Source organism: Gasterosteus aculeatus, chromosome 14, assembly GCF_964276395.1.
Source record: "Gasterosteus aculeatus chromosome 14, fGasAcu3.hap1.1, whole genome shotgun sequence".
In the NCBI taxonomy this organism is placed as follows: Eukaryota; Metazoa; Chordata; class Actinopteri; order Perciformes; family Gasterosteidae; genus Gasterosteus; species Gasterosteus aculeatus.
In genome coordinates, this window is record NC_135702.1 from 1,842,468 (window position 1) to 1,857,784 (window position 15,317).

At 50.0% G+C, this 15,317-nt stretch overlaps 1 protein-coding gene across 2 annotated transcripts; it reads right to left on the reverse strand.

Annotated features, from left to right (window-relative positions):
* Window positions 1-1,565: 1,565 nt before the first annotated feature.
* Window positions 1,566-10,121, reverse strand: LOC120831705 (kinesin-like protein KIF2A). Of its 2 annotated transcripts, none has more exons than XM_040197385.2 (21): window positions 9,893-10,121; window positions 9,131-9,225; window positions 8,829-8,948; window positions 8,285-8,339; window positions 8,043-8,171; window positions 7,498-7,598; window positions 7,324-7,419; window positions 7,189-7,243; window positions 6,949-7,111; window positions 6,750-6,840; window positions 6,604-6,667; window positions 6,425-6,516; window positions 5,219-5,361; window positions 4,932-5,136; window positions 4,386-4,496; window positions 4,229-4,296; window positions 4,053-4,142; window positions 3,439-3,583; window positions 2,898-2,999; window positions 2,594-2,729; window positions 1,566-2,314 (listed from the first exon to the last, which is right to left on the reverse strand). In XM_040197385.2, the coding sequence occupies exons 1-21, from the start codon at window positions 9,951-9,953 to the stop codon at window positions 2,229-2,231; spliced, it is 2,208 nt and encodes a 735-aa protein (XP_040053319.2). In that variant the 5' UTR covers window positions 9,954-10,121; the 3' UTR covers window positions 1,566-2,228. The 2 variants fall into 2 exon arrangements, with proteins under 2 accessions (XP_040053319.2, XP_077944896.1); XM_078088770.1 differs by having other exon boundaries at window positions 3,996-4,142.
* Window positions 10,122-15,317: the final 5,196 nt, after the last annotated feature.

The following is a 15,317-nucleotide window of genomic DNA, read 5'->3' on the forward strand; positions in this document are numbered from 1 at the left end:
CTGGGGCTGGTAGCACCTGAGGCTGGTAGCGCCTCGTAGCACCTGAGGCTGGTAGCGCCTCGTAGCACCTGAGGCTGGTAGCGCCTCGTAGCACCTGAGGCTGGTAGCGCCTCGTAGCACCTGAGGCTGGTAGCGCCTCGTAGCACCTGGGGCTGGTAGCGCCTCGTAGCACCTGGGGCTGGTAGCACCTGAGGCTGGTAGCGCCTCGTAGCACCTGAGGGTGGTTGTGCCACCTGAGATGATGGATTGTTTGTTCTGCTGATTGAAAATATTTTTTGCAGTGCAGAGATAAAATAAAACCAGTAGAGCTGCTGTCATCGATGACTGTTCTGTCCAGTGGCGTTTCGTTCATTTCTACCTGCAATGCCGATGCAGGAGTCCTAAGGCTTATTGACTCCTGATTTTGTTTTATCTTTTTACCAATTAAAAAAGACTGTTTTTACCACAGAAATCTGAATCCCCATTCCAAACCTCATTCACAACTTCTTAATTTAAGTTTTCAATCCAACCATATACCTATATTGTATGATTTAATTAACAAGCCTTGCTTACTCAGCATGTCACAGGACTTTTCTACATCAAGAACTACTGCAAACAGACGCTCTGGCGTCCTGGAAGTCGCTAAATGACGTCATCGCCTAGTTTGCGTAATGGGAACGTGCGACGTGGGATCAGCGGCGGCTTTGATTCATTATCAGTCTGGAGCGGGACGTGATGATCTCCCGAGGTACTGACAGTAGCTGATAGCAGGAAAGTCTCCAATAACCGCAGGAAGAGTCGCTAGTCGCTTTTGAAACGAAACCAAGTCGCCAAACCCCGGTTGGACGGACTGAGCCGCGTCTACTGGTGAGGTTTTAATCTTAACCGCTAGCAGAGCAGAGGCGGGAAAAACCCTCCTTTTAAAAGATAAATAAATAAATAAATCCACTGTGGCTGCGCACGTGACGTCTGTGCCTACTCTTCGAATCGAGTATTTTCTAAATAAATATATTGTTTCTGCTTTGTGTCGCAATGTTGAACGTTGTTGTGCTGGGTTCCTGGTTGTAGCCGCGGCTAACGCTAGCTTAGATGCTACAGGCGGACGTGGTAAAGGGGGAGGAGCCTCAGGGCGGAGACTTGACGCATCGATCGCTGGCAACGAGGAACGGCAATTTGTCATTGTAACAAATATTACAATATAATTTTATTAGTTTTATACCCTCTAAGTGTTCCAAGTCGTGTCAAATTAAATATATGTTTTTTAAGTTTGAATGTAAGAGACGCTGTTCTGCAATCTTAAATAAAGTGCTCCTCTGAAATCAATGCGCCAGAGCAGCACAAGTGTATTTATCCGCAGCTGAAAATAGTCCCCAACAAATGCCTTATTCCCTTAAAATCCCCTTTAAACATTCGCTTAAAACAGGTAAAGTAGCTTGAGGAAATTACTACTTTTAGACTGAACGTATTTAGGCTGAGAACCACAGACTTGGCAGGAAAGTCAGTAGTAATTAATGGAATTAATCTTAACTAAATTTGTTGGCAGCAACTAAATTGACAAACACAAGCCTCAAAAAGAAACAAGTAAAGCAACAAGAAGTAGATTCTTTATTTTGGCAAATAAAAACTTACTGTTTCAGCAATTGTTGGATGGGAGACTGAAATCAATCACTATGTCTTTGATTATAGTGCCCCCATTGGGTCAATTAATGTAAAGCAAGGTTAGTGTCTCTCAATCAAACATATGTTACATACAGTATCAACACAAACACACAGTGGCTCATTTTACACACAGACAACAGCCCGTTCCCCTCAGAGCTGAAACAAGGGAGGGGGGGGGCAGGAGTAAAATCCTCCTAATATTGCACAAAATGGCAAAAATTGTTTATAAAATTGGCCAAAGTGAGGATAAGCAATGATTTGACTCTATAAAAATGTATTCAAAACAAATAGTTGTTCACCTTTTTTTTTTTCTTCTTTTAAGTAATGAAGCACTTGTGACGTTTCACACATACAAAACCTTGTAGACACACTTCACGGGAGGATGGGAGAGCGGAGACGGCGCTCTGGCCTGATGCATGATGGGAAGCGACGGCGGCCTGTACAGCAAAGAGGTGGAGGAGAGACCACACGCACAGAAGACAGTAAGTTGTAAATTCACAGCTGAGCTACATCAGCTCTGGACCTCCTCGGCGGCAGGATTTGATCTTTCTCCAGTCAATGTTACGGTGAAATATCTATTTGAAGTGTGTCTATAGTGCGCGCGGCCTCTTCGGGGTGATCTGTTTGCTGGCTTGCTCCTCTTCCTGGAGTGTAGAACGGAACGACTTGACTTTATCTGAAAGAAGAGAGAACAATTTGAACCTGAACGAGGTCCTGGTGAACCTGCACGATGTCATCTGGTTTCACCAGAATCTGACCCGGTGGCACCGATGACATCATTAAGAAGAACCATGTAGAAACAGACCACCTTCTCTCTGATGGTCTCGTTTACTGATGGAGGTCTTTGTGAAGTTACACTGGTTCCTCACGGTAGCTTTGAGTACAATGTGAATGTCACGAGGTTTATGTCTGATAGACAGAATGGTCATTTAACAACCGGGCGAATGGTCTTCACCTCTCAGCTCGGTGAGGATGTCGATCTTCTGGTCCAGGATTTGTTCTAGTTGGGTGGCGAACGACTCCACGTCGTAGTCCACCTCCTCCGTCATTTCCAAAAGCACCTTCTCGTCCTCCAGCCAGCGGATGGACTCCTGTGAGGACAGTTTGAAGACCTCCATTGTTGTTTGAGCTTTACAAGTCGATTTAAACGGTGTTCTGTAGACGCGTGTGATTTCTCTTCATGCAGTTGTGGTTTATACTCATTTTACACACTGTGTTATTCACAATAAGGCCTCTGACTTTGGAGCTGCGTCCTGTACCTGGAAAACGGCCCTGTGGTCCTCCAGAACCTGCTCCTCCATCTCCACCAGCTGGGACACGGCTTCGTGGAAGGTGAAGAGCTGCGGGGAAACCTCCTCCTCCTGCAGAGAACGCCACGGGTAATCGATCCGTTCATAGATTAGTTTAAAATGTCCCGACAACCACATCCTCAAATGTCTATCAAGGTAGTTGAAAGCAAATCGATTAAGCGTTGATGCTTTACTGCTCCAGTGAACCATTAAGTCATTAACATGTCTGGTTGTGTAGGTATGTGATCGGCGTTTGGACGTGAATCACTCAGCCCAAAAAGAGGCGGGGCTTATCGTGAAGCTCCCAAACGGCGCCTCCGGCTGCTTCACCGCCGCCCTTTAAAGTGTTTGTAATTACTGAGGTGGTTCTGGACACGAGGGCGCTGATTGTGAGCGTCTTCTTTCCTCTTCACAGAACCCAGAACCGCTCACTTTAACGGCCGGGCCGCAGCGGAGAACAGAACTCCCCTTTGACCGCTTTGTTAACTTCTAACTTATCCAGTTATCTTACGTTCTGTTCACAGAGCAGCTTCAGGTCGTCCCTCTGCGGAGAACTCCCGACTCCCCACTGGGCCTCCAGCACCTCCAGCTGGTCGGCGTGCCCCCCCTGCAGGAGGTCCATCTCGGCCTCGGGGTCCACTGTGAGTCCCTTCACCCTTAAAACAACAATAGGACTATTGCGACTACTGCTGAGGTGTGTTGGGTAGCTGGGGGGGCATGCGGTGTGCACACATGTTGCGGGGGGGGGGGGGGTTGCTCTACACGCGACACAAGAGAACATCAAACAGACTGACTGACGGCATGCGGGTGGAGGAGAAATAAAGCCTGGAAAAATAAAAGCAGTTCAACGTCAATAAATGGAAAAAACTGTTGATGCAAAATGAACAGAAAAAGGGGATTAATGATGTCGGACCACCAGCCAATTGTCCCTTATAATAAACGGAATACCAAGTTACACTTTTAAAGGGTAAAGCTGAGAAACGGATCCCCCGATAGGACCAAAACCAATAACTCCCGAGTGCCAATGTGGTATTAATGGGTGATACGAAAAGGCCACATGGTGGAAACCTGCTTGTGCTGTGGGGGTGGAGAGGGGTGGAGAGGGGTGGTGTAAATGGATCGTACTCGTAAGAAGGAGAGAGCTCGGAGCGACTCCCTCCACCGCCGCTCTGGGAGAACGGAATGTCGGAAGGACTTATCCCAAACTCCTTCACTCTGGAAACAGGAGACGACGATGGCGTTTAAAACATTCTCACGTTAGTGGAGCTTAAAATCTCCTAAGAGAAAAGGACGCGTTCTACCTGTTGGCGTATCTCAGCGTGTTCAAAGTGTTCTCACACGACGCCATCCCGGGAGAGATGGTTGCGATCTGCACAGGGGAACAATGAGAGACGTATTCATGTTTTCTATAGGTCCTCCACCTGCACGCATGTCCACGCGCATCTGCTCTGGTCTCACCATGCATGTTCTGGAGTTCTCCCCTATGAAGGAGTCGCGCAGCACTTGAGTCAACTTGCTGGCTCTGAACGGAGTGTGAGGTTTGTTGAGGCCCAGCGCTCGGATGCACTCCTGCAGACAGACAGACGGACATCATGAGTGATTGTGTAGAGGAACAACTTATAAAGGCTGAGCACATTATTACAGAATAATTATTCGACAAACCAAGTGACATTTTTATTCTTCTTTCTTCTTTATCAAGAAAACTTTTTTTTAATGATATTGAATTAATATATTAATTTCTTTGTACCAAAAAGATACTGAACCGTTATATTGAGAACCTTCTGTGAACAGACTCTTATGATCTGCGTCACACCACATATTTTCATTTCCACCGTTTCAGATTGTTGTTAAATGACTTTAATGTGATGTCATGGATTGTGGCGGGTCAAAACCCCAGAACCTCCCTCGCCAGTATGTGGTGGTACTGAACAGCCTCCCAGTCCCACCACCACTTCCAGTAGAGCAACTAATGCTCCGTCGGCCATCTGTTACTACTGAGGAGACCTTCAGCGCCAGCAGGCTCTTGTTGATCTCGGCTCCTTCCAGGCGAGTCTGGCGGTCGGCGCTCGACGTGTCCGCCCCCCGCTCGTTCCCCGCCAGGTCGATGAGGGAGAACTTCCCGTGCATCTTCCCCCGCCGGCGGAGAATGATCTGGAAGACGGCGTGGCTCCGAGAGGAGTGAGCGTTGGCCGAGGTCTGACCGGAGGTCCTGAAGGAGACATGGAGCTCGTCACGGAGGAACCGGAACCCACTAATGTCCCGGCTTCTGAGTCAAACCGCGGCGTCCAAACCTGCAGCTGTTTCCCACTTCGATGAGCTTGAGGACGTCCTCTGTGCACTTGACCTCCTTCTCCTGCAGCCCCACCACCTGCACCTGCTGCTTCCCGTCCTCCAGCACCCGTAACTTGGCTTTGCGGTTTAGTAGATCGAACACCTTTTTTTAAAAGATGATAAAATAAGATTAGCCTTTGATTCCCAGAGGGGAGCAGACGAGGACAGAATATGTAAATAATTATTAAGAAGCAAATAGTTACTATATATTTGTCCTGTAAAGTGGAAACCTCTGGTTTTGTAAAGCTTCACACATTGAAGCTGCGTTCTGTGCTGTGACCAGCAGGGGGCGACTCCTCTGCTCCCATAGACGTCTATGAGGAAATGACTCTACTTCTCTGTAGTGACCAGCAGGGGGCGACTCCTCTGCTCCCATAGACGTCTATGAGGAAATGACTCTACTTCTCTGTAGTGACCAGCAGGGGGCGACTCCTCTGCTCCCATAGACGTCTATGAGGAAATGACTCTACTTCTCTGCAGTGACCAGCAGGGGGCGACTCCTCTGCTCCCATAGACGTCTATGAGGAAATGACTCTACTTCTCTGTAGTGACCAGCAGGGGGCGACTCCTCTGCTCCCATAGACGTCTATGAGGAAATGACTCTACTTCTCTGTAGTGACCAGCAGGGGGCGACTCCTCTGCTCCCATAGACGTCTATGAGGAAATGACTCTACTTCTCTGTAGTGACCAGCAGGGGGCGACTCCTCTGCTCCCATAGACGTCTATGAGGAAATGACTCTACTTCTCTGTAGTGACCAGCAGGGGGTGACTCCTCTGCTCCCATAGACGTCTATGAGGAAATGACTCTACTTCTCTCTTGATTTATTCCCTCAGTAAACATTGTAAACATGAGTTTATGGTCTCAGTCTCTAGTTTCAAGTCTTCTCCCATACAGCGTGATATAGTGAAAGATGGTCCATTGGTGTGCTCAAGGGCGGGGCTACAGGGTGATTGACAGGTCTCTGCCAGAGACGAATTTGGCTTCTCTGGTAGACGCCTGTCAATCACCGTGCAGACGTGTACTGCATCTCTAAGTCACTCCTCCTCACTTCAAATATTACTTCTTTTGCTTCTGCCTGATGAACGTCGGCTCATAACTTTAAAAGGAGGCAACGCAAACTCTTATCAAATGAATTCAATGCTAATCAGGTTTAAAAGACACTTGCCTTCCCGCTGTAAATCTCAAAGAATGTAGCAAAGATTTGAAGATCCAACTTCTTGTAATTTGGCTTCTTTATCATGAGAAAAACATCTCTGGCTGCAGAAGGAGAGAAACAAAGAGACTTAAATGGAGTCGGATGCAGTAACCAGCGGTGACGACAGAGACGTGATGGGAGAAACCGACCAGAGAGAGCGTAGATCCCTTTGGAGCAGTCCTGGTTCTTTCCTGAGAAGTCGCCTCCCATCGTCTGAAAGGAGACGAGGGTGTTGGAACATTAAAGAAGCATCAAAACTACAAACTACCATCAAGTTCCAGGTCCAAGCGCTCACGTGTGTTTTCCCACTTCCTGTTTGTCCGTACGCGAAGCAGGTCGCCATCCCTCGCTCAAAGATGGTCTCCACCAGCGGCTGAGCCGTGAACCTGACGGAGGAAGAGCACAGCGTGTGGAGGAGCAAGGGATCATGGGAGTCGTGGTCTTCTGCTATCGTTCGTCAGATCTCGTCTAATGCAGTGATAAAAACACATTACCTGTACACCATTTCGTTGGTGGAGTTCTCATCGAAGGCGTAGTCGAATCTGAAGGTCTGGTTCTCCAGGTAGCGGGTCAGGTCCACCTTCTGCTTGGGCTCGTGGACCATCACCACGTCCTTACTGGGGATGGTGATCACGTCCAGGTCCTTGGTGGTCAGTTCTGCGGCGAGAGATCAACGGTCAGCGCTGGGACGGAAGGGAAAAAGGGGCGTGCGGTTTGTAGAGCGCCGCGCTCACCTTTCTTATTGAGGGGCCGTGCGCGCACACACACGCATATCCTGTGCTCCTCGATCTGAAACGCCCAAAGTCTCACATGTATGTTCCGTATCGGGAGGAAATAACCGGGAGCACGCGAGGCCGACGGCGACTCACCAGATCGTTGCCGGTTAAGGGCCGGTAGTCCAGACTGGCTCTGAAGTCTCTGATCATACACATGATTTCATAGTTTGGCATCTGGACGTCCACCTCCTGAAACAGAGCCCAGGTGTCGAATGAAACGCGCCCCCAAAAAGACACGCGTGTGCGTGTGTGTGTGCGCGCGCTCACCTGCGCTCGCTTCTCTCTGAGCTCTTGTTGCTGAAGTCGTCTCTTCTCTCGTTTCTCCTGCAGTTTCTCAACTTCCTTCACACAGCTGGATTTCTTCCGCGCTGGAAAAGCGGAGCAAAGATGATCGCAACGAACAAACGGATTGAATTGAATGAGAAGGCGTGTGCGGGTCTGTGAATGAAGCGCCTCGGCGCGATTGGCGCCGCGTGGCGTCAGGCTGTAGACGCGTAAAACCACATGGAAGACGTTCATCGTCGGTTTAAACTGAACACAGAAACCGCCGGTTTGTCTCTGCAGCGATCAAAGCTCCAGTTAAGTCTTATTTCCACAGTAGCAGACATTCATTCCGACTCGGCCGAACCGCGAGCGACCCTGAAAAGAGCCTTTGACGGCCTCGCAGCTGTGCGGCGGCGTGACATCACCGGGTCGTGACCTCTGCAACAGACGATGACATCACGCTTCTCCCTTCTGCGCCTTTTTTTTCCTTCTTTTGAGATGTGATTAAACGTTAAAGCGTGCGACCCGGCGGGGGGGGGGGGACTCACCGTTCTGCTGCTGGAGCAGCGTCTGGTTGAGGGCGGACTGGGGGGCAATGGCCGGGGGTGGCGGCGGCGGCGGCTCGGCGGCCTGGCTGTGCTGGCTGGGACGGGCGCGCGTGGTCCCCACTGCTGCAGCTGGGGGGGGGGGGGGGAGAACGTCAGTGAAGATCCTCCACGTGTACACGCATGTTACCACACAGCTGTTCATGTCTTTTTGTCTTGGGTTGAGATGGATGATCGTTAAAAACCTCTGTTCTCCCGCGGAGGATTCTCAGCTTTCGCTGTGGACGTGATCCGTTTGGTCTGAAAGCAGAAACATTGTTCAGGAGGAGGTTTTCCTTTAGAGACCCACGGAGAAGCTCCGTATCGGACCTCAATGAGCAAACGCAAACTCCACGCAGGTCAAACAGCAGCAAATAGATGTTATGGAAATATTTTGGCCTAAAACTGCTGATTCGCCTCCTTTTGTCTGACTGTTAGTAAAGAAAACCCACTAAAAGCTTGAAGTTAAGACTCGCTGTAGTTGCATCTTTCATTCACTCGTCCGTGTTTGTCTGAACATTTTATTCTACTGGCAGTGTTGTTTTGTAAAATCAATAGTTTGTTCACAAATAAAAATAACATTGTTGATCATAATTATAATAGCGATAATGTTTTATAATAGTAACTTGTAATTTGACCTCCAGCCTCTGTAGTGATTTCCGTTACTCAGAAACTAGATATGTGAAGACGTCCAAAGTAAAACACTCCTCCGTGGACACGGCGGGGAGGAGACGCTGGCCGGGAACTGACCTTGGGGAGTTTGCTGGTTTTGGCGACATTAGAGGGAGGAAGAGGAGGTTCGGGACTCTGTGGGATCTCCTCATCAGGAGCAACATCTGGATTCATAGCAAAGACGCTCTCCAGATCGATCTGAGAAACAAACAAACAAACACCTGCTGTCAGCTGTAGAAGCGAGAAGAAGACAGGAAGTGACATCATGTGGTGGAAGCCAGCGGCTCCTGGTGACCAATAATCAGTGTGCACTTTTCTAGCGACTACATGCGTGTGTTTGGACCGACTGGGGACATCACATGACGCAGGGGCTCTCATACCTCTTTCCCTTTGGTGTCTCCGTTCTCGATCCACTCCACCGTCACGCTGTCGTTGTCCTCGTGCAGAGACGTGACCATGGCCTGGTGTATTCGTCCTGCAGCGGGAGAGGACATGCAGGACAGACTCATATGTCAGTGTGTGTGCAGACATGATTGACGCAGCCGGTTAACCGTGACCCCCAACACGTCTAATCACCTCACGCAGGGACAAAAGACAAAAACGACCGCGAGGACACTGAGGTGCTAATGGGTGCGGCTCATGACGGGTGGAGGTGAACACTGAGGACCAGCGGGCTGACTCGGTGTAATAAAGCCGGCATGCAGGGCGGGGGGGGGGCCTGCATGCAGACGTGCATCAGCCCCCCCATGCACAGGCCACGGTGCCGGTAACCGCATGCATGTCTGCGGGAGGCGGGCGGGGCCGCGCGCGGGAGCAACGGGGCTTTTTCTTTCGTTTCGTTTCGTTTATTTTTTTTTTGCGGCGGCGCAGGTGGACGGACCCGCCCGTCCGTCCGTCCGTCCGGCGCCGCCCGCTGCCCGGGGGCCGGCGGGCCGGCGACAGTCCGCCGGACTGACGGGCGACATCGGCGGGCTGTCACAACACGATCCGATGTCCGTTTCGCACCGCGTCACCCGTCGGTGTCATTTAACGGAGAGACGGTGCTGTAGCGGCGCGTTAGCTTAGCACAAACGGCGCTGACGTTAGCTTCTCTCATCCGGACCCGCCGGATGGAGAGCGGGGTGCGGAGCTAAGCTACGTACCGTCGCTCCGCTTTATCTCCACGTAAATGCCCACGAAGATCTTCCCGAATATACCGGCCATCTCTCCTGGTGCCGCGTGCTGTGCGTGTGTGTGTGTGTGTGTGTGTGTGTGTGAGCGCAGTTTGCGGGATGTCTTTAAGTTGTGCTGCAGAAACTGAGGTCACTGTCGGTCAGTCATGGAGAGGAGGAGAGGAGAGGAGAGGGAGCCAACGCGCATGCGCAGCATCTTCTGTAGCAGCCGGTGATGCGCTCGGATGTTTTTACTTACAGGAAAGGAAATAAATATATTATTATATATGAATAATAGCACTACGTGCAAAGACTTCACATATTGCTGGTTTGTTTTGTCTATCTATAAATGTTTATTTCAATAGTACTGATAACTAGCGTAGCCGTCCCGCCCCATCAGGACCAAGGCCTCCCGCCACAGAACCAGCTTCCTCCATCCGAGTTTGACTCCCCCGCTGACCCAGACACCACGGCGTGTCTCACCTTTGGAAATATACGTACAGGTTTTAACGTACTTCTCTTATCAGTTCAAGTTGTTCATTTTTTCTATATTTTTATCTTATTTTATTCTTTTAATTTTTTTAAATTTATTATCACATTAATGGTTGTCCAAACCTCAACGATATTAAACTTGAATTTGAACGAATGGATTCATTAATAAAAAAAAGAATATATATATAAATATATTTATTATAATATAAAAATCTTTAATTTGAAATGCTGGGACCATTTATTTTTCTTGTCAATGATTCAAACGATTATTCAAACATCTGTCAATTAACCTTTATAGAGTAAACTTGAGCCAATGAGTTGTAACACCTCGCTGAACACCAGATGGCAGTAGAGGAGAAGCCTGCCCACAGCTGCCCCCCCCCCCCCACCCCCCTCATGTACCAACCACCCATCAAATAAGATGACAAAAAACTGCCTCCACACTCCTCACACTCCTTCTTCACCAGCATTCTGGGGCCTTCTGGTCCCCGAGGTGTCGGTCATCTGTCTCTACCAGCCGTCTCCTCATCAGCCCCCCACAACCCCCGTCAGACTGGAGAGGGCTTATTTCTCTTTGGATTCAGCAGGATCAATGGAAACGTGTGGGTGTGGTCCAGGTGTGGTCCAGGTGTGTGACGGGGGGGTTGGTAATTACTTTAAGTAATTTGATGAAAATGTAACAATGGGCTAAATTGTCCGGTAGGAGACAGAATGACTCCACATCAGCGACGTGTTTCTGGGGATCATTGGAATTGTTTCACATACCGATGTTCCGTGTAGTGCAGATACTGCTTTGTATGATCCGCGTGTCGGAATCCTTTTCTATGTGCAGCTTTCTCCTCCTGCTCGTTCCTTCGATATGTTCATGACAGCTGATGCGTCTCACCTGTCATTCAACATTCTGCTGTAGTTTCACTCAGACATGTAACGACATGAAGCCGCACCGACGGCTCTAACCGGCGGAAGGACGGGTGTGTGTGAGGGTGTTAACACACACACACACACACACACACACGTACGCAGGTTATGACCAGCAGACGCTGTAGAACCAGGCGGCGTCACCGCGTTGCGTAAATATCTGACTGATGTAACGCAGCACCGGTGAACCCGGGTCAGCCCAGCAGGGTGCCGTACCGGTGGAGGAAGCGGGGGGACGCCCCCCCCTCCCCCAGGGGGCCCTTCTTGTTGACTAGAGGCCCCTGGAGAAAGACCTTCTGTTGGAAGGAACGTTTTGAGGTCCCTCAGGCACCTCGGCGGCTCCCAAACTGGTTCTTTTATGTGGATAAAATAAACTCTTCTAACGTGCGATGCTTTGATGTAGATAAAAGTAATCAGCAGGATATAAAGGCGTTAACACACAACATACACACATGCATCAGATGGCTGAGTGGGAACACTTCACTTCACTGCACAATCGACACTTTTCACATTTGAAGCACGTTTCTTTACTTAAATGAGGTTTTCAATGCACGCGTTTAAGCGTCTGGGTGAAGATCTGCAGGGGAGAAGCTGCCCGTTGACTCCAACATGACCCTCGCGAGCAGATGTCATCCGCCGCTAATTAATAATCACCGTCCAATCTGAGGATCTGCAGCCCAAGGCCGAAAGGTCCGAGCGCTGCTCTGCGAGGACGGGGGGGGGGGGTTTAGGCAATCGAGTTACGGCCCATTTTACTGATTTCATTTCCACGGTGCAGCGTCCTCAGCGGGTAATGGTTTCTGGCAACGACGGGGCCCCTTAGTCCTGCTCAGTGGAGCTGCAACATCCCCCAGGGGTCCATTGGCAGTCGAGTTATCGTTTCTCTTCTCTTGAGGTCATTTAATGGAGGAAAAAAAAGAAAAAGTTCTGCTCGTCGTTGACCTCACGCATGGGACACGCCGCCACACAGGGTCCTTGTGCAGCGGCCGAGGTCGATGTGAAATGAGATCATTTAGACTTCATACAAGGGGCCGAGAAGCTGCAGAGCATTGCAGTGATTGTTTGAGATCCGGGCCAGAGACCTTGTTGATTGGGGGGACGCAGACGAGGGAGGAAACTCGCCTTGTTCTTCAAATGTTGCGGGACAGAAGAACTCTGAGGCGTGTCCTCGGGTCGCGTGCTGCCGTCCCCAAACATGCGCCCCGACATGCTGAGGGTGTTACTGTTCGATTGACAGGTCAGGGTGAGAGCTACTTCTGATAACGGCTTATTTCTTCACGTCTTTGCCTTTTTGTCCATCAAGCAGAAGAAAACGGTCATTTTTAATGTTCTTTTATTATTTAGGACATTTGTTCTTTACATTCTTGTCTTTGTTCCCTTTGATATCCTCAAAGAACCGACAGTGATGAGACACAAATGTCATAAGACACACGATTGTGATGTTCTTTATTGTGTATTAATTAACAAACAATTTATATGAAACCAGGACCTTTTATTTATATGCCTCCACCCGTCCACCTCCAGCGGGCCTCCAACCGGCCTCCATGTCTTTACTTTTGTCGGGTGATGTTTTAAACGTGATTCCATCGCTCGCTCTCCGCCCGTCATCCTGCTGCACCGCCGGTCACGTGTTTCAATGAGGCCGTTTCACGGCGAGACGATAGAGACATTACCTCGCCATTCAGGATCCGCCACAGCAAGCCGGTAACAATCAAACCTCGCCGGCTCCCAGAATTTACACTTCTTTTGTCCATTTTTATTTGAAAATATATATTTCACACATGCGTGTGCGTGTAAATATGGATTTAAAAATAAGCAAAATACATTTTTCTCAAGAAATTGTCAATTTCCTTTTGTTTTTGTCGTGTTCACATTCCTATAATGTTTGAGGATAAAATATATGTTCCATCTTAATTTGTTCAGTGGATCTGTTTCTCCGTGGGGGGGCAGGTTGGTTCCCTGCTCATTAAAGTTCATCTCATTTTGAGTGATAAAAGTGAAACGCCACTCGCGTTAATATTGTTTCCGGCGCTGTGATTTAAGCAGACTATGATGTAAGTTTGTTATTTATGCTCAAAACAACCGGCGAACAAAAGATGAACTCTTCCACTTCCTCTGAGTCGCCACGGCGACAAAGCAGCTGGTGAGGAAACACTCCTTGTTGATGAGACGTGGATGCTGCGTTCAGCACAAAATGCCACCGATCCGCCTTCTATGAAGGATGCACGTGTTGTTGCCTCTGCAGAGCCAAACCTCTGTCAGATCAGGAGGAATCGGAAGAAAACGCAACAATGTCGAATGAAGCGAAGGATCCTTCTCCCCGCTGTGGAACAAATGGTTCCTTTGGCTTCTCTTATAATCAGTAATTACAACTCGTGAGGGATGGAAAAAGTTTGCAGAAGAGCTTTTGCAGAGATGAAGCGTCAGGATGAGGCGTGCAGATTCATATCGCTGAAGGCCTCGTCCTCCACCCTCACGCTGCCATCAATCACCTCCACCTGGATTGGAGATGTAATTAATAACCATAAACCGCTGGGGACAGCGGTCCCATTTGTTTGTGGGCAGCGTTTTGGACGCTGATGGAGAACCTGAGCCGGACCATCGCTGCGAGCAGCTGACGCTCTCCTTCTCTCCCTCTTGTCTTCGGTTCCAGCTGCAGAGGTGGGAAGCCCGGCTGATGTTTTGCTCGCCGCGTTTACAGATGTGGACCCGAGAGGGGGGCTGCCGGCCGGCGGGCGTCTACGTGTTTGTTCACCCCGTCTTCCGCCTCCATCTGCTCAACTGACGCTGAAATGACATCTATCGCTCCTTATTTCTGCCTGGAAAAAACAAGCCAGCGCTTTAGACGTGGAAGACGTGTTTAACCCTCAGAACACACTGGTTGCAAACACACGTGTAATCAGTGATTTGGGGGATTCAGGCTGAACCACAGACATCATTTCTATCTTCTTCATTCAAACCTCACGGAGCAACACAGTGAGTGAAAGTGAGGCAGCGGCTTCCGTGTCATCTGGGTCCACGACCGCTTTTGGCAGCAACGCAATGAGCCGACCTAATGTGGCGAGATCAGCAGACCGCGTGCAAGCCTTCCTCCACACGTGGAGGCAGCAACATCTGCCACAAACCCAACGAGGGACCAGCAGCACAGCTGGATCTCACGATACCTGCTGGTTGGCTGACAGCTAAATGTCCAGTGTGTCCTGCCCCTGAGACCCCCCCCCATCCTTAGCGTGAGAGCTAAAGTGAGCCGATACGAGTCCTTGTGAACGTTAGCTGAAGCGTCTCATGATGCTCGTTGACGCGCGCTGTTCTTTCCCCTTTTTGTTGAGCAACTCGTATCCACCGACAGTTTGTGGGCTCGCGGGTTGAGCTTCGTGCCCCCCAGAACCCCCCGTGGAGAAAAGCCATGGATGGCCTCAGCGTTCCCCTGTGGACCGACGGCGTCCTGCCAGAGAGGAAGTGCTGTTTACCACACACACGCACACACACACACACACGCATGTGTAGGATCCTGTTGGCGTGCACACGACCCCTCGGGCCCACCAGGTGGAGAGGAGGCCGACACGCCGCCTGCTCGTCTATTCGGCTCACGTTTGGACCGTTTGCTCCCACAGCTGAACCCCCAAATGTCATGGCGAGGGCAGTGCATTGTCGCCATGGAAACCAGCCTGGGGAACGTTTGATCGCTCTCACCTGCTTCCTGCTCTCCAGGTGGCTGGATTTTCACAGTAAGGGATTGTAGCCCTTGTGGGATTAGTTTTAACTCTGGTGATAATTGAACTGGGGGGCCGGGGGCCGGTGGGGGCCCCCACGTCGGCTCCCCCCCCTTCAGCACACGGCGCTCTTCTTCTTCACGGCCACAACGTGCTGCTAAATGACATCATTGCTGGAAGTCACCCAACACACCTGAGTCATGATTACTGCACTAATGCTGCACGGCCCGACCGCCTGACACATGACCCCCCCACACACTGACCCCCCGCCCCCCCCCAGCCCCCCGTCTAGA